Here is an 18,519-nt window from a genome sequence, read left to right as displayed (position 1 = left end):
GGCTAGGGCACCAGCCACATACACCAGAATTGGTGGGTTCGAATCCAGCCTGGGCCTGCCAAACAACAATGACAACTACAACCAAAAAATAGTTGGGAGTTGTGGTGGGCGCCTGTAGTCCCAGCTACTTGGGAGTCTGAGACAAGAGAATCTCTTAAGCCCAAGAGTTTGAGATTGCTGTGAGTTGTGAAGAATGGAACTCTACTGAGGGCAACATAGTGAGACTCTGTCTCAAAAAAAAAAAAGTGCTAAGATGGTATTGTAAAATGGCACAACCTCTACAAAAAGTAGTATGATGGAGTGTTTTCAAATAATTGAAAATAGAACTACCACATGATCTGGGAATCTCACTTCTGGGTGTACATGTAAAAGAATTAAAAGCATGGTCTTGGATCAGTGCCTGTAGCACAGTGGTTACAGTGCCAGCCACATACACTGAAGTTGGCAGGTTCAAACCCAGCCTGGGCTTGCCAAACAATAATGACAACTGCAAAAAAATAGCTGGGCTTTGTGGTGGGCACATGTAGTCCTAGGCACTTGGGAGGCTGAGGCAAGAGAATCACTTGAGCCCAAGAGTTTGTGGTTGCTGTGAGCTGTGATGGCACAGCACTCTATGGAGAGCGACATAATGAGACTCTGTCTCCAAAAAAAAAGGTCTTGAAGAGTACTGTTCATAGAAGTGCTATTTATAATACTCAAGAAGTAAAAACAACCCAAATGTCCTCTGGCAGATGAATAAACAAAATGTGGTATATAGTATACATAGAATATTACATAGCCTTAAAAAGGAAATCTTATCACATACAACATGGATGAACCTTATGCTAAGTAAAATAAGCCAGAAGTATAAATACCTCATGATTTTATTTATATGAGGTATCTATACTTGATCTTAGCCAAAAGGCCGAGAAGCAATTATATGAGGTATCTAAAGTAGTGAAATTCACAGAAACAGAATGTTAGAATGGTCATTACCAGAAGCTGGGGAGCAGAGTAAAAACAGGAGCTATGGTATTATTTAATGGGTAGAAAGTTTCAGATTTGCAAGATGAAAAAATTCTGGAGCTCTGTTTCATAACAATGTGATTACTCATAGACTTAACACTACTGAACTGTAACTTAAAACTGATTAAGAGGGTAAATTTTGGTGAGTTTTTTTTAGAGACAAGGTCTCCCTCTGTTGCCCACGTGGAGTGCAGTGGCTGATCACAGCTCAGTGTAGCCTTATCCTCCTGAATAGCTCGGACTACAGATGCATGTCACCACATCTATCCAATTTAAAATTTTTGTAGATAGCTGGGCATTGTGGCGGGTGCCTATAGTTCCATCTATTCAGGAAGCTGAGGCAAAAGAATTGCTTGAGCCCAAGAGTTTGAGATTGCTGTGAGCTGTGAAGCCATAGCACTCTACCAAGGGTGACACAATAAGACTATGTCTCAAAAAAAAAAAAGAAAATTTTTGTAGAGATGGGGTCTCACTATGTTGTCCAGGCTGGTTTCAAACTCCTAACCTCAAGTAATCTTTCTATTAGCCTCCCAAAGTGTTGAGATTACAGGTGTGAGTCACCATATCCAGCCTATTATGTATTTTTTTTTTTTTTTTGGCAGTTTTAGGCCTGGGCTGGGTTTGAATCCACCACCTCCGGCATATGGGGCCAGCACCCTATTCCTTTTGACAGGCACTGCCCTATGAATTTTTCTTTTTTATCACAATTTTTGGAAAACACACATTTGCTGCTCTCACCTAGAACATTTTACATTGATTACAGATTTAGGGCCAGATTCTAAAAAAACCATGTCCTTTCCTTTCCTGTCTTTTTTTTTTTTTGAGACAAAGTCTCACTTTGTCGCCCTTGGTAGAGGGCCATGGGTGTCTTAGCTCACAGCAACTTCAAACTCTTGTGCTCAAGTGATCCTCTTTCCTCAGCTTCCTGAGTGGCTTAGACTACAAATGCCCACCACAACACCTGGCCATTTTTAGAGATGGGGTCTCACTCTTGCTTAGGCTGGTCTTGAACTCCTGAGCTCAGGCAATTCACCTGCCTCAGCCTCCCAGAGTGCTAAAATTACAGGCGTGAGCCACCGCCAAGCCTTTCTTGTCTAAATGCTAATATATAACTTACATTTATATAATTCTCTATAGTCTATAAAATTACTAAACAAGACTTTTGAATACTAATAAAAGTTATATTGTTCATTAATCTTCTACACCAGCAGACATAAATTCTTGACTTATCAAAGAATAATTATTCGACATATGATTTTTTAACTCCCTTGTTATTCCTTATTCTATTTGATTTTTTTCTCTAATCACTAGGATTTCAAGTTTCAAGAAAATTCTAATTATCTGATATAGCATTAGCAGGAGAAGTTGCCACATTTGGACAAAATTTGAGCTTAGGATATCATATGTTTTCTTCCTTTCTCTCAGCGTGAGAAAACCCTTCCCTTTTATATAGAGGGTAAATCTAATTGTAGTCCTGGCATACTGGTAAAGAAAGATGAGCGTATAAGAACTCTTGAGAAAGGAAATGAAGGAATTTGCTTCAATTCTAATCATTCAGGTTTAGAAGTTTACAAAGGAAGTGTAAAAATTTGTATGTCAGTTGTGGTCTTTTTTTTTAACAGTATAATTTTAAGAGTCAAAAGAGGCAGATGAATTCAATCTGCCATCTCCAATTCAATCTCTTGTTTTATTAAGAAAAAAATGAATACTATCCCAAAACTAAGAAAGTTTTACCTAAAATAATACATATCTGAATTTAATTTGATCTACATCAAAGATGTAGATAATATAATTAATGAGTTTTAGATCTTTTTATTTATCAGTCCACAAGAAAGGTAGATGAGAATTGGAATTTCTACAAGCTGGTTTTCAGTCTTAAAGCAATGACTTCAGATTTATTTTACTAATTCTTTTAACTTCAGTCTCTCCTACTCAAGTAACTGGTTTATAAATTCTGAAATGCATACCATAGGCTGTCTTTCAATTATAAATCAAATCACATTTCTATTACTGCATTAACAAAGCCTCTTGGGCTGTAAAAGAAAGCAGATGGGATGATTAACAGCAGCAGCTGTTGTATCAATGTACAGGAAATTACTCCAATACCATAAATTAGTTTTAAATTTTACATGCTCCAGCTTTTCAATTCTTCAAGACCCCTCTCTGTCTGAAAGATGCAACAAACACAGCATGAAGATTAACTTAAATCAATAAAATGCTATTAAAATCAGTAAGTGCCTATTTTAATGGCTTTTAGCTAATCAAAGCAATCTTATTACTAGTTAGTTTTAATTTTAAGAAACTACATGTGGATAGGAGGCGCCTATGGCCCAAAAGGGTAGGGCACCGGCCCCATATGCTTGAGGTGGCGGGTTCAAACCCAGTGCAGGCCAAAAAAAAAAAGTTAAAAAAAAAAAACTACATGTGGGTATTACCCATTTTTAGGGTTAATTAACTTTTCTAACCTATTATTATATTTTGTGGGTTTTAAAGTCCCCCCCCTTTTTTTAAGAGACAGAATCTCACTTTGTTGCCATCAGTAGAGTGCTGTGGTGTCACAGCTCACAGCAACCTCCAGCTCTTGGGCTTAGGCGATTCTCTTGCCTCAACCTCCCAAGTAGCTGGGACTACAGGTACCCACCACAACGCCTGGCTATTTTTTTGTTGCAGCTTGGCCGGGACCAGGTTCGAACCCGCCACCCTCAGTATATGGGGCTAGCGCCCTACCCACTGAGCCACAGGTGCTGCCCCCCCCTTTTGAGACAGAGTTCCACTTTGCTGCCCTGGGTACAGTGCCATGGCATCACAGTTCACAGTAACCTCAAACTCTTGGTCTCAAGTAATCCTCTTTTCTCAGCCTCCCAGCTACAGGATGATCTTGAACTCTTGAGTTCAAACAATCCACCCATCTTGGCCTCCCAGAGTGCTGGGATTATAGGCATGAGCCACTACTATGGCCTTGTTTTTAAATTCTTAAAGTAATTCCAGTTTACAATATGCTCACCAACAAATATAGCTCAAGCCTTCAAAAAAATAAGTTTTGTTTTTTTTTTTGAGACAGAGTCTCACTCTGTTGCCCAGGCTAGAGTGTAGTGGTATTAGCCTAGCTCACACAACCTCAAACTCCTGCATTCAAGTGATCCTTCTGCCTCAGCCTCCTCAGTACCTGGAATTACAGGCACTTATACAATGACACCCAACTAATTTTTCTATTTTTTTTTTTTTTTGGAGACAGAGTCTCATTACGTTGCCCTGGGTAGAGTGCGCCGGCATCACTGATCACAGCAACTTCAAACTCTTGGGCTTAAATGATTCTCTTGCTTCAGCCTCCTGAGTAGCTGGGACTACAGGTGCTCTGCCACAATGTCCAGCTATTTTTCTATTGTAGTTGTCACTGTTGTCTAGCAGGCCCAGGGCAGGTTCGAACCCCCTACCCCCAGTGTATGTGGCCAGTGCCCTAACCACTAGGCGATGGGTGCTGAGCCTAATTTTTCTATTTTTATTTATTTATTTATTTATTTATTTTCTTTTTTGAGAGAGTCTCAAGCTGTCACCCTGGGTAGAGTACCATGGCATCATAGCTCACAGCAACCTCCAATTCTTGGGCTCAAGAGATCCTCTTGCCTCAGTTTTTTGTATTTTTAGTAGAGATGAGGGTCTCGCTTTTGCTCAGGTTGGTCTTGAACTCATAAGCTCAAGCAATCCATGCACCTCAGTCTCCCAGAGTGCTAGGATTACAGGCGTTAGTCACTGCGCCCAGCCTTTTTATTTATTTTTTTGAGACAGAGTCTCACTTTGTCACCCTTGGTAAAGTGCCATGGCGTCATAGCTCATGACAACCTCAAGCTCTTGGACCCAAATAGCTGGGATTACAAGTGCCCACCACAATGCCCAGCTACTTTTTTTAAGAGACAGGGGTCTCACTCTTGCTTAGGTTAGTCGCGAACCTGTGAGCTCAGGCAATCCACCTGCCTTGGCCTTCCAGAGTGCTAGGATTATGGGCGTGAGCCACTGCACCCTACTAATTTTTCTATTTTTAGTAGAGATGGGGTCTCTTGCTCTTGTTCAGGCTGGTCTTGAACTCCTAAATTCAAGTGATACTCTGGCCCTGGCCTCCGACCAGAGTGCTACGATTACAGGCGTGAGCCAGCACACCCAGCATTTTTTTTTTTTGAGACAGTCTCACTTTATCACCTGCAGTAGAGTGCTGTGGAGTCACACAGCTCACAGCAACCGCCAACTCCTGGGTTTAGGCCATTCTCTTGCCTCAGCCTCCATTAGCTGGGACTACAGGCGACCACCACAATGCCTGGCTTTTTTGTTGTTGTTGCATTGCTGGGGCTGGGCTCAAACCTGCCACCTTTGGTATATGGGGCCAGTGCCCTACCCACTGAGCCACAGGTGCCGCCCACACCCAGCATTCTTTGAATGTTTATTATAATAAGTGGGAAAAACATTCTTAGTGCTTAACAGGTATTTTAATTTAACATTCACAACAGTGGTCGAGGTAAATACTATTGTTATTCACATATTACAGGTAAAGAAAGTGTACAGAGTAATTAAGTACCTTGTCCAAGCTGAAACCAGCAAGCAGCATAGTCTGCATTTAAATCACATTTCAAAGACACATTCTTAATTACTTTTTCCTTCTATCTTGTTCTTGAACATACACAAGTGCTGCATTTCCCTATCTTTTCTGTCTCACAACTAAAGCATTTATTGGAATTTGTATTTAATTGCTGTTTGACAGCCTCAGTTGTGAGGAATCTTGGGGCCTTGGCCTCCTGAATATTAACGTCAGCAGGCAGCTCAAAAAATGGCTTACAGGTGGCATTTTAGTTTCCTTAGCAACTCAATTTCCATAGTACAAATCTATATAAAAATAATTATGCTTTCTGTGGCAGAACAAGGTCATTCTGACTCCACTTCTCCCAAGCTAGAAATTAGGCAAAGGATTTTAACAGTACTGCAAGAGGTATTGATAACTATAAAGTAACCTGGTGAGATCAATCAAATTGCAGCCTCCTGAACTCTTGAGGACTCTAGAAAACAACTCCTCACTCTTCCAGGTTCATTTCTGGAGCAAAAAATCAACATTTGCCTATGTGACCAATCACTTTCAGTGCCTAAGTTTCTATTTCAGAAACCCAGTCTGAATATTTATGATACCAGCAGTAACCAAGGGTAGCTGTTCTCTATGCCATGTGAGAGAATACTAAAAGAATAAAGATACACTTTAAATGAGCTACAGAAAAACTAAATTAGCACCAAGAATAGTTTTTTCTCAGAATAACCATCTTCATTAGACAGTCTGAGTTACAGTAGCATACTCAAAGCACTTTATGAGATGAGATTATGGACTCAATTCCTAAATACAGGGAAAATTTTCCTGACACAAATGAAGCAAGCCTCAAACTTCTCTAGACACATGCTGCATAAAGCATATAAAGCTGTTTATTTAGTCAGAATGTACTGAGTAGCTACAAAGAGAAGCATTATCCACGATAGAAAGACAAATTCAGAAACCCAGCATTGAATAATTTTGCAGCCTGGAACAAACTGTACCAAGTGATATGAGTAAATATTCTCATAATACAGCCCAAAACATATCTACTGGTTCTGTAACTGACTACTGATTTCCTCATTCCACATATAAAGATTAGTTTTTTCCAATACATAACTCTTATTACAAATCCAGGTATTTATTATGGGAAATGCCACTTCCTTCTCCCATGTATAGATTTGGTCCCAATGAAGTATTTGGGCACTTTACTTCACCCCTTGAAAAAGGACCGAGTTTTCTTGTCTATGCAGTGATTCTTCTCACAGGGACTTAGCTCAACGGCTTCTGCCCCAATTTTCCTAGAGATCAGAGGAGTCAACCTAACTTTTGTAAACTAAGATCCAAAAAAGGGTTGTTGGTAATCACTGTAAGGGCTGAGCTAGGGAAAGGACTTGGGGACGGGTCCCTACCCTGGTCTAGTCCAGATAACGTTATTCATCGTTATTCATCGTAGAGGCAGCAAGGCGGAGGATAGGAAGGTGTGCGCCCCATTCCCCTATTTTTCACCTATTAAATCATCCTAGGCAGAACACGACCAGCAAAACCCTGTGAATCTGTAGGGTCACTATACGGCAGGGCCAAAGGACAGGCACCGCAGCCTTTGGCTGTTAGGGACGTTGGCGGCTGAGCCACCACACCCCTCACTCTTCCCGTCCCAGTGCCAGGACGTCAGGCCCTACCGCTCCGAGCTCATTCAGGGACACCAAGCCCACACTCCAGACACCGATAAGATCTCACCGGCCCACTCGGCCCAGCCTCCCAACCCTCGCTTAGCCTCTTTTTCCTTTTGGGGTACCCTCTCGACAGCTGTCCCAAAGGGTGTGAACTCACTGCTGCAGCGGCGCCGGTGAAAATGTCCTCCCCCTCAGTGTCGCTGTCCCCAGCCTCGGGTTCTGACCCCCCGGCCGCCCCCTCGGACTCCGGCTCCAGGCCAGGGAAAGGCGGAGGAAGCCTCTCCGAAGCGCTACAGCCACCACCACCCGACGCCATTTTCCTCCACCCGCGGCGGAAGCCGCAACAACAACTTTATAGAGAGATAGCGCCGCGAGCAAAGCGTTCCAACCCAGCGAGGGGTGGGAGGGCTGCAACAGACCCGCGGGACTCGAGGGGCGGGGCCTAAACGCAGAGGGCGGGGCGGCAGCGGGCCTCGGTGCCGCTCAGTAAATTCGAGCCCTGTATCAGGACGAGATGTTAACCGGGGTGAGATGGAGAAGCAGAAAAGGAGGACCTACGGTCAGCTCAAGTTCTTAGGACCCTTTGTGCTCTGGATAGCTTTATCTCATAGGCTTCTAATAAGATTTCGTATGAATAAAGGAGTCTGTGGCTAAAAATGTTTGAAACCTCTACACGCCACACCCACCACCCACCCATGCCAAACATAGTGTCTTCAGAGATTCGATAAATATTTTTGATTGAGGTCTCTGAACAGACCGCAAGAAAGTTTCGCCTCTTATTCCCTGGACGGCATTCAGTTAATTCATTCAAGAAATATATATCGACCATTTATTTACTGTGTGCTTGGCACCTTGCTATGCGTTTGAGTTACAGAAATAAAGAGGCTACTGGCCCACGAGGTGCTTATAATTTAATGAGAGAGACAGGCAGGTAAATCAACAATTTATCTTGTTCAGGCCAGGCGTAGTGGCTCATGCCTATCATCCTAGTACTTTGGGAGACCCAGGCTGGAGGATCACTTGAGGTGAGGAGTTTAAGACCAGCCTGAACAACAACAGAGATCCTGTCTCTATGAAAAAATACAAAAATTAGCCAGGCCTGGTGGCAAGTGCCTGTAGTCCCACCTATGGGAGTAGCAGGGGCAGAAGTATGATTAAGCCCTTAAGAAGTTTGGGGTGGCAATGAGCTAAGATGATGTCACTGCACTTTAGCCTGGGCAATAGAGCAAGACCTTGTCTCAAAAACAAAGAAACAAAAACCAATTCCTCATGTTCAGTGCTATGGAGCACAGTGAAAGAGATCATCAGTTCTGCTTGGAGAAGTCAGGAGGCTTTAAAGAGGAAGTGAGACCTCAGGGTCCTAAATTTGATTGGAAAGAAGTTAGGATTATCCTTTCAATTGGTATGGAGTAAGGTAGTGGAATAAATGGCAGGGAAATTATTAAATCCAAATAAAAATTTCCTGGGACCTAAACTGTTCCCTAATTGGTGAGTCAAAAGCCTGAATCAACTAGACAAACAAGAGTGGAATTTATTTTATTATTATTACAGTTTTTTGAGACAGAGTCTCACTTTGTTGCCCCTGGTAAAGTGCCATGGCATCACAGCTCACAGCAGCCTTAAACTCTTGGGCTCAAGTGATTCTCTTGCCTCAGCCTCCTAAGTAGCTGGGACTACAGGTGCCCACCACAAAGCCCGGCAATTTTTAGAGATGAGGTCTCGAAGTCATGAGCACAGGGCAATCCACCTGCCTCAGTCTCCCAGAGTGCTGGAATTACACCAGGCATGAGCCACCGTGCCTGGTTCCTAAGACTGGAGTTTAAAGATAAATGGGTATGTTACCATGGGATAATTCTACAAGATAATCCTGCCTTTCTTTCAATAGAGATGAAACTTGTCAGCAGCTTTGACAAAAGGTTTAGTTTGGTTATAATTTCAAATTCCGTAACATCAGGGATTAGCTCTGTTACAGGTATGTGAGATGTTTGAAGGCCGTGGACTATGTCCTATCTCTGTATCCTATGCGCCTACAGATCATGTATGGCAAATTAAGTGTCCAAATAATCTTCACGATTTGACTGGGGGGATAGATGGTTAAAATAACATCATCGACCTTATTACTGGCATCACAGTCATGAACATCAGAGAGTTTACTTAAAATATACTTTTTAGATGGCGATCTCCATTATGTTTCTATTGGACAGGGAAAGTTCTCTTGTTCTAAGTTAACTTTTAAGACTACTGGCAGAGGCTCGGCGCCTGTGGCTCAAGTGGCTAAGGCGCCAGCCACATACACCTAAGTTGGCGGGTTCGAATCCCCAGCCCCGGCCGGCCAAACAACAATGATGGCTGCAACCAAAAAATAGCCAGGCGTTGTGGCAGGCGCCTGTAGTCCCAGCTACTTGGGAGGCTGAGGCAGGAGACTCGCTTGAGCCCAGGAGTTGGAGGTTGCTGTGAGTGTGATGCCACAGCACTTTACCTAGGGGACAGCTTGAGGCTCTGTCTCAAAAAAAAAGAAAGAAAGAAAAAAAAGACTACTGGCAGAAATATTCACTCCGTAGTGGGAAATTTTGCTGGACTGACTCCCAGATGAGAGAAAAACCAAAACTGCCTCCCTAGCCAGGCCTAACTGCCTTATTGGCTTCCTAAGACAACTCTTCACCACAATGGAAACCCACTTTTGGACCGATTAGAAAATAAAGATTTTGGCTGGAAGCAGCTATCCAGGAGAAATAACTGTAAAGAACATCTGTGCTAGAACCCTCCTCCAGTACTAGAAACCAAGACCTCTTTTCCCCTACCTCTTCGGGATTCATCTTTAGTTTATCATGGGCGCTGATCAGTGGTGGTTAATAGACCGTTACAACCCCTTCTCCCCGGTGGAGACTACAAAGCCCAGAATGCAGTTCGTCACCTTACAAAGAAAGAGTCCCATACATCCCGGCACGCAATGCGCCTCGCGGGCCACGGGATTGTTACTGTCCCGCCGAAACCGAGCAAAGCACGCTGGGACTTGTAGTTCTTGCTGCTTTCTTCCGTAGGTGCTCTGCCTTTTTCTGTCCGGTCCCTCCTAGTCTCTGCTCCCTTCAACCTCTAGGCTTGCCTTGTCCTATTTGAACCCCAGGAAGTTGGTAAATCTCGAGACCGGCTGCTGAGAGACGGTGGCGCGGGTGGGACAGTCGCCAGGGATGGCGGAGCGTGAGGATGGAGCGGGTGTCTGGGCTGCTCTCCTGGACGCTGAGCAGAGTCCTGTGGCTCTCGGGCTTTTCTGAGCGGGGAGCTGCCCGGCAGCCCCGGATCATGGAAGAAAAAGCGCTAGAGATTTATGGTAATTAATTTTACCCCATGCAGCATTTGGCGTTGTTAAGTGGAGGCGCGGGGAGGGAATGAGAGAGCCTCACATGAGGGCTGGAAGTGGAGACCTGGACATTTGCTGGATCTCGTCTGGAGCGTTATCTTAGGGTCCAATGTTCCTGGGGGAGTGTGGCTCCGTCTAGGACCTGGGCTCTTCGTAAATCTGAGGCAAACCGGGCTTTGCCCCACGCCTTAGCGGCCATCCCAAGACTTGTAGGCAGAGCACAGGTCTAGGGTGCTTGCTTAGGAAGCAAAGCTAGCTTGATTGCACTACTTGAGCCTTCTTCCTCCTTTAGCTCCTGTTAACTGCTGAGGGCACTTCTGGGTGACAGAATTGGGGACTGGCCTAGGGTCATAGCCACTCTCTTCTGGAGCAAAGTCAATAGGCAGAGGCGTCTAAGAGAAGAGGACTTTTTGTAGCAAGGCCCCAAGTAAAAAAAAAAAGTATATATATATATGTACATATGTATATATGCACATATATTCTTTTCTCTATATTAACTATTCTCTATTTAACCTTTGGGACCACCTTCATTGTACAGATGATAAAACAAGCTTGGAAGGGTTAAACAACTGCCAGCTACCTGGAGGTCATACTGCCAGTAAGAAAAAGAGCAAAAACCAAAGCCTGTATCTTCTGATTCCAAAATTAATGCACTTTCCACCATTTCACAATTGTCTTATGACTCTCTTTTTAAATGTTATGTTGTTTTTGAAAACTAAAAAGACTGGATGTAATGTTGAGAGAGCTCTCTATGGAATACAAATATAATTCAAGTAAGGATTACAGACCAGGAGAAGGAAACCAGAGATGGGAAACACCCTGGGAGCTAATCTAGTTTACCTCTTTTGGTAGAGACAAGACTTCCCTAGCCAGCCCCAACCAGATGATACACATAATTACCAGTGTAATGGTATCCACAAAGTGGATAGACATAATTCCTGTCCTGTAAGATCTCTATCTATAGCATCTAGGGCCATTAGGACACTGGGATACAACTTTGGAAGAGAGATGATTCTGAATAGTAGATATAAAAATTCAGAGAAAGGAGAGATACCTGTCTCTCTGGGGAGATCTAGACGATTTTTTTTTTTTTTTTGAGACAGGGCCTCAAGCTATCCCCCTGGGCAGAGTGCCGTGGCATTACAGCTCACAGCAACCTCCAACTCCTGGGCTCCAGCGAGTCTCCTGCCTCAGCCTCCCAAGTAGCTGGGACCACAGGCGCCCGCTACAACGCCCGGCTATTTTTTGGTTGCAGCCGTCATTGTTGTTTGGCGGGTCCGGGCAGGGGATTCGAACCCGCCACCTTAGGTGTATGTGGCTGGCGCCTTAGCCGGTTGAGCTATAGGCGCCGAGCCGATCTAGACGATTTTAAAGAGGAGTCACCAGACTCAGGCCTCAAGGAATAATCAGGAACTGGCTATGTACAAGGTCAGAGGGCATACTAAGAGAAAGCTAGAAGGGAAGTCTGGAGGTGACAAAGTAGCATAGGAAATGACAGATAGATGGGGCTACAGGATAAAGTTTGTGTTTAAGCATGGAGGTGTGGCTGAACATTGTTTTAGGTAGTAGGATGAAATTTGATACTAAAGCTTTTATTTATTTATTTATTTATTTAGAGACAGAGCCTCAAGCTGTCCCCCTGGGTAGGGTGCCTTGGCATTACAGCTCACAGCAACCTCCAACTCCTGGGCTCAAGCGAGTTCCTGCCTCCGCCTCCCAAGTAGCTGGGACCACAGGCGCCCACCACAACGCCTGGCTAATTTTTTGGTTGCAGCCGTCATTGTTGTTTGGCAGGTCCGGGCTGGATTCGAACCCGCCACCTTAGGTGTACGTGGCTGGCGCCTTAGCTGGTTGAGCTATAGGCACTGAGCAGCTTTTAAGTATAAATGAAGGATTTTAATATTAGTGCAGAGCTATAGAAGGATTTTAGTGAAGGGAGTAGTGTGAGAAGAGTAACATTGCTTTCTTTCTAAAGAAATTCAAACCTTTCAAATCTAAAACTAGAAAGCTAGAGAAATTTAATAAGGGGTGAGATTTAATTTCAGTGCTTACACGCATATAAAGAGTATAATACAGTTCGTATAATTCCCCCACTGAGCCTTACAGGGAGAAGACCTAGGATGAAACACATAAAATTCCTTTTCAGAAAACCCTGTTTGGGGAGTGGGAGGTGGGAAAAAAAAAAACCCAAAAACCTGTTTCTCTAAGTCCCACGATAACACAATTCTGTGAAGGAGAAGCTTTATCCTCTTATGTTTTCAAATTCTGTTTCTAATCAAGGGACAAGCCCAGAAGCTAGCTAGGGAGAAAGTAGAGTCTGATTTTATTTTTCTCAGCTACACTTCTGATTACAGGGGTGCTGTAAATAATAGAACAAAACCTCGGGCTTGAGCACATCAAGCCCATTGTACATAAAATTCTACTTCTTTCTACCACACCATTTTTACTGTTCTCCTTTTCTTCATTTTTTTATCCAGCCTCAGTAAGAAGGAAATCTTGTTCTCTCCAAGGCCTACCCAGGCTCCCCCGTCCTGAGTCCCATTCCCTTCTTATTTTGCCAGTCTCCTCTCCTTCCACTTTATATTTTCAATCTCTCTTCTCCTTGGGCTATAAAACATACTGAAGTTTCCCTTGTCCCTGTTGCTGTTGTAGCTTCCTTATTCAGCTCTGTCTTTTCCTCCCTTCCTCTTCGAGGCCTTCCTCTTCTAGGCCCTGAAAATGTCTATTTTCAGGTCTCGCTCGCTTCCCCTTCTGCAAGCTGGCTTCAGCCCTTGCCCTCTCTACTGAAACTGCTTTCTTATAGCTGACCTTGTGAGTAACAAATTAAAAATCTGTTTTAGCTCTCATCGGCCTGAATTGTTCTGCAGCATTTAATTTTGTTAACCACTTCCTCTTCCCTTGTCTAATTCTACTCATTTTTCCTTCCCATTCTGATCCCTGACTTAGGTGCTTTCCATGGATGTATCTGGGTTTTTTTTTGCCTTTACACCAGGGATCATCAAACTGGGTTACACCTAAGAACAACCTGAGGAATTTTTAAAACTCTCAATGGCCAGGCAGACTCTAATTAAATCAGAATCTCTAGGGGTAGGGCCCAGGCATAAGTTTTTAGCATTTTAAAGCGTTCCTGATAATTAACCCAAAGTCTAGTGAATCCCATGTCTTTAATAACCCATGGGCATAGGGTTTAAGAGAGCACCAAAGCTCTCAGTTGAGTGTTTGCTAGAAAGTTCTGTCATGTTGTCCCTTAAGCACTTCAAAATTATTATTTATGAAATTGAAGTTATTTGCCCCAGGCCCCACCCAAATTTCTTTTTTCTGTTTTTTTCATTCTGTCACTGTTCTCCCAGGCACTATTCCAGGTCCAGCTTTTTCGGCTGCTATCACTGGCTCTGCTCTTTAGTCTGCTAGCAGCTGGTGGCAATGCTGTCCAGGTCCTCTTGTTTAAAATCTCTTCAGGACTTCACCTTATATCCTACTACTTTTCTTCACTTAATCAGGGTTCCAGGCAAACTAAGCTTCTTGCTCTTTACTATTTATCACCTAAAATATCAAATTCTGAAATATTACCTTTTTTTTTTTTTTTTTTGAGACAGAGCCTCAAGCTGTCCCCCTGGGCAGAGTGCCGAGGCATCACAGCTCACAGCAACCTCCAACTCTTGGGTTCAAGCAAGTCTCCTGCCTCAGCCTCCCAAGTAGCTGGGACCACAGGCGCCCCCCACAATGCCTGGCTATTTTTTGGTTGTAGCCGTCATTGTTGTTTGGTGGGCCAGGCTGGATTTGAACCTGCCACCTTAGGTGTATATGGCCAGCGCCTTAGCCACTTGAGCCACAGGCACTGAATCATGTTACGCTTTTTTAAAGACTTGATTCAGATTTTACTTCTGTAAAACCTGATGCTACATTCTTCCAAGCTAAAAGTATTTCTTCCTGTTGAGCTTCCATGATACTGTACATTCTTTTTATGTTCTCTGCAGTGTGTTGGATATGGTCTGATAATAATCTAAGAAAACAGTTTTTTTTTCTTTCTTTTTTTTTTTTTTTAGACGGAGCCTCAAGCTATCCCCCTGGGTAGAGTGCCATGGCATCACAGCTCACAGCAACCTCCAACTCCTGGGCTCAAGCGAGTCTCCTGCCTCAGCCTCCCAAGTAGCTGGGACTACAGGCGCCCGCCACAACGCCCGGCCATTTTTTGGTTGCAGCCATCATCGTTGTTTGGCGGCCTGGGCTGGGGATTTGAACCCGCCACCTTAGGTGTATGTGGCTGGCGCCTTAGCCGCTTGAGCCACTGGCGCCGAGCCAGAAAACAGTTTTTGCAAAAGGAAACCAGTAGTAAAAATTTCTATCAGAAATGTGGGAGTTGCCATAACATTTGCTTACACTTGAAAGAAGCCAGTGCTTAGACTGGGACTGGCAAAATCATCCTGATTTAAAATATTCATGTTTTAATAGGATATCTTGTCTCTGGTGATCCTTTAGATTTGATTCGAACTATCCGGGACCCAGAAAAGCCCAATACTCTAGAAGAACTGGAAGTGGTAACGGAAAGTTGTGTGGAAGTTCAGGAGATAAATGAAGAAGACTATCTGGTTATTATCAAGTTTACGCCAACAGTACCTCATTGCTCTTTGGCGACTCTTATTGGTAAGTTTTTATATATACACATGCTTGTAAATCCTAAATCATTCTTATTAGCTATGATGGATATGAGGGGTTAATAGAGTTGGTAGAAACTGGGCAGATGGAAACAGAGTGGGAGGGAGACTTTTCATATCATGGGAACATATGATCTATTGAAAAAGCAAACAAAGGCCAGGCATGGTGGCTCCTGCCTGTAACCCTAGCACTCTGGGAGACCAAGGTGGGTGGATTGCCTGAGCTCACAGGATCAAGACCAGCCTGAGCCAGAGCAAGATGCTGCCTCTAAAAATAGCCAGGTATTGTGGTGGGCCCCTGTAGTCCCAGCTACTTGGGAGGCTGAGGCAGGAGAATCACTTAAGCCCAAGAGTTTGAGGTTGCCGTGAGCTAAGACACCATGGCACTCTCCCAAGGGTGACAAAGTAGAACTCTGTCTCACAAAGATAAAAAATAAATAAAATTCCATTTCTAGGGACAGCTTTATTTGAATGCATAGTGATTATTTGTCATTGGACAATTTCTGAACCAACAGTCATTGAATGAACTGCCACTATGTTACTGAAAGTTTGGTACTTGTTCTTGAGGCTGAAACAAAAACAAGAACAGGTGGTTTTTGAAAACAAGGAAAGGAAATGTTTCACTTTGCAGGCAAAGGAAGAAAAATGACAGGCTGTTTATCTTCAAAATATGGATTTTTCTTGCACATAAGCAGAAATCTAGAGTTTTTTTTTTTTTTTTTTGAGACAGAGTCTCACTTTGCTGCCCTCAGTAAAGTGCTGTGGTGTCACAGCTCACAGCAACCTCAAACTCTTGGGCTTAAAGCTATTCTCTTGCCTCAGCCTCTCAAGCATCTGGGACTAAGGTGCTCGCCACAATGCCAGGCTATATTTTTTAGAGATGAGGTCTGCCTCTGCCTCTGGCTTAGGCTGATTTTGAACTCATGAGCTCAGGCATTCCACCTCCTTGGGCCTCCCAGAGTGCTAGGAAAACCTAAAGCTTTTAAAATATCCTATTGTCATTTAACTATAGTTAATATCTCATCTCTGCCAAGAGAAAACTGTGCCGTGACCACCTGGGAGACCTACCTGCAGCTTGCACCTTGCCCCTCAGCCAGGTGCCAGCCGCCTAGGCCCATCTTCTGTAGTGCAAAGAACAGAAAACACTTCCTTGCCCCTCACACCCCTAGTCAGGGATGCAGGTTTTAGTTTTTGAAAAGAGTGGGAGAAGTTTTAAAGAGACAGAAAACATCAGGTGATTTCCTATGTTACTACTATACTGATATGGGGGGCGTGTCTGAAAATATTTGGACATCTAAGAAGAGTTCTTAAATAAAGATTCCAAGGGCCTATAGAAATTTTTATTTAAATTGTAAAAGTAATATGTTTTTGGCAATAATTTTGAAATTCTATGAAAGCATAAAGAAAAAAATAAAAATCAGTTGTCATAAAAAAATGTATGCTCCAGGCTGAAATCCCAGCTCTGTCAGCTCTGCCATTTGGCTTGGGTAAGTTATTTAAACTTCCTGAGCCTTAGTTTCCTTATCTGTAAAATGGGAATAATGAAAGTATCTACAGATCAGAGTTGTAAGGGTTAGGGAATAGTATGAAAGATATGAAGGTTTTTTAAATTTCTCATTAAATATTCTTTAACTATATAGTTACATAGGTTATGTGCTAAACATTGCTATATCATAATTTTTATAACCGTTTAGACTGTTTATAGCCTTTGCAATTATGAATAATATTGTAATGAATGACTTTATACATAAATAGAGTAGAACTTCTATAAGTTTACCACCCAAAGTACTGTAACAAACTGGTCAGCATACAGAGGTGGTCAACATAAGGAACTAAGCCTACACCACTAATATGTACATGTGGTGCATGTTTGGTCTAGGAAAATTAGGACAACTTAAGGAGGTGGTCAATGTAGGGAAGTGGTGGCGATGGAGATTCTACTATAATTTAATGTATCTTGTTATTGCCTCAGTTTAAATTCCTATAAGTGAAATTCTTAGGTCTGGTGGTATAAATATTTTCTTTTTTTCTTTTTTTTTTTTTTTTGCACCATTTTAATTTTTATTCATAAAATATAAACCTAAACTCAAAACAACTGCTTTGTTCTTGCGTCTAATCTGACCATATTTTGAAGACGTCCTCTTTATGAGAGGACTTAGGTGAAAACTGTCAATATACTGCCATTGAAAACTGTAGATTGAATTACCTAAGGTTAGGTAAGTAATATTTTGAAATGAGCAAATTAAATATTAGGAAGCAACAGAAATCTCACCCTCAAACAAAAGGGGACTCCCTTTAATCTTCAATTAAACCTAATTTGCAATCAGAACAAAAGTCATCATGATCAATCATGCTGCACAGCTGCTAAAGGAAAATATTGAGGGAACTCATGGATAATTTTCACGGCTTCATTGTAAAGTCCAAGATCAAAAGGAGAGACATCTTCTTTAAAGTGGATATAAGATGAACACATAATGGTTGCCTTGGCTGTTACTCTTCCAACCACTTCCACAATTCCAGAGATTTCTTCATCAAGGGGCTCCATCAACTCAATGGTTCCATTTTTCCCTTCTCCATCTGAAAGAATGAACATTTTTCCAGAGGGATGAATCTTTTCTAGCCTCCCTAAGAAGCAGACTGGCTGGTCGATGAACTCAGCGAGCATGCTGGCGTTGATTCGCGACTTGGGCAAATCCGTTAAGTCCGCCATGATCGCGGCAGCAAAACCTATGCAGGCGGGAAACAGACGCAGGCGGTATAAATATTTTCAAGCCTCTTGGTATATGTTGGCAAATCCTTATTAAAAAGTTTATACTCTTGTTGTTGTTGTTTTGAGACAGAGTCTCATTCTGTCACTATGGGTAGAGTGCCCTGGTGTCATCGTAGCTCACAGCAACCTCAAACTCTTGGTCTCAAGTGATTGTTTTGCCTCAGCCTCTCAGGTAGGTGGGACTACAGGTACCGCCCACAATGCCTGGCTAGTTTTTCTATTTTTTTTTCTTTTTTGAGACAGAGCTTCAAGCTGTTGCCCTGGGTAGAGTGCTGTGGCATCACAGCTCACAGCAACCTTCAACTCTTGGGCTTAAGCGATTCTCTTGCCTCAGCCTCCCAAGTAGCTGGGACTACAGGCGCCCACCACAACACCCAGCTATATTTTGGTTGTAGTTGTCATTGTTGTTTGGTGGGCCCGGGCTGGATTCAAACCCGCCAGCTCTGGTGTATATGGCTGGCGCCTTAGCCACTTGAGCTATAGGCGCTGAGCCA

General features: G+C 43.0%; 3 protein-coding genes across 3 annotated transcripts in view; 1 reads left to right on the top strand and 2 right to left on the bottom strand.

Moving 5' to 3' along the window:
• Positions 1–7,565, bottom strand: part of SNX1 (sorting nexin 1) — a 58,662-nt gene extending 51,097 nt beyond the window's left edge. Inside the window, exon 1 of the mRNA XM_003784411.2 lies at positions 7,400–7,565. Coding sequence (XP_003784459.1) covers positions 7,400–7,558 — 159 coding nt within the window. The 5' untranslated portion in view covers positions 7,559–7,565. The remainder of the gene's footprint in view (positions 1–7,399) is intronic.
• Positions 7,566–10,377: 2,812 nt separating this feature from the next.
• FAM96A (family with sequence similarity 96 member A) overlaps positions 10,378–18,519 on the top strand; it is a 24,586-nt gene continuing 16,444 nt past the window's right edge. Inside the window, exons 1-2 of the mRNA XM_003784408.3 lie at positions 10,378–10,570; positions 15,080–15,248. Coding sequence (XP_003784456.1) covers positions 10,447–10,570; positions 15,080–15,248 — 293 coding nt within the window. The 5' untranslated portion in view covers positions 10,378–10,446. The remainder of the gene's footprint in view (positions 10,571–15,079; positions 15,249–18,519) is intronic.
• Positions 17,527–17,999, bottom strand: LOC100946474 (replication protein A 14 kDa subunit). The gene has a single exon (XM_003784410.3). It carries the CDS (start codon positions 17,963–17,965, stop codon positions 17,600–17,602), a length of 366 nt encoding a protein of 121 aa, XP_003784458.1. The 5' UTR covers positions 17,966–17,999; the 3' UTR covers positions 17,527–17,599.

Source organism: Otolemur garnettii, unplaced genomic scaffold (genome assembly GCF_000181295.1).
Source record: "Otolemur garnettii isolate 467f Iridium unplaced genomic scaffold, OtoGar3 scaffold00011, whole genome shotgun sequence".
Classification (NCBI taxonomy): Eukaryota; Metazoa; Chordata; class Mammalia; order Primates; family Galagidae; genus Otolemur; species Otolemur garnettii.
This window is presented reverse-complemented; position numbering and strand designations above follow the sequence as displayed.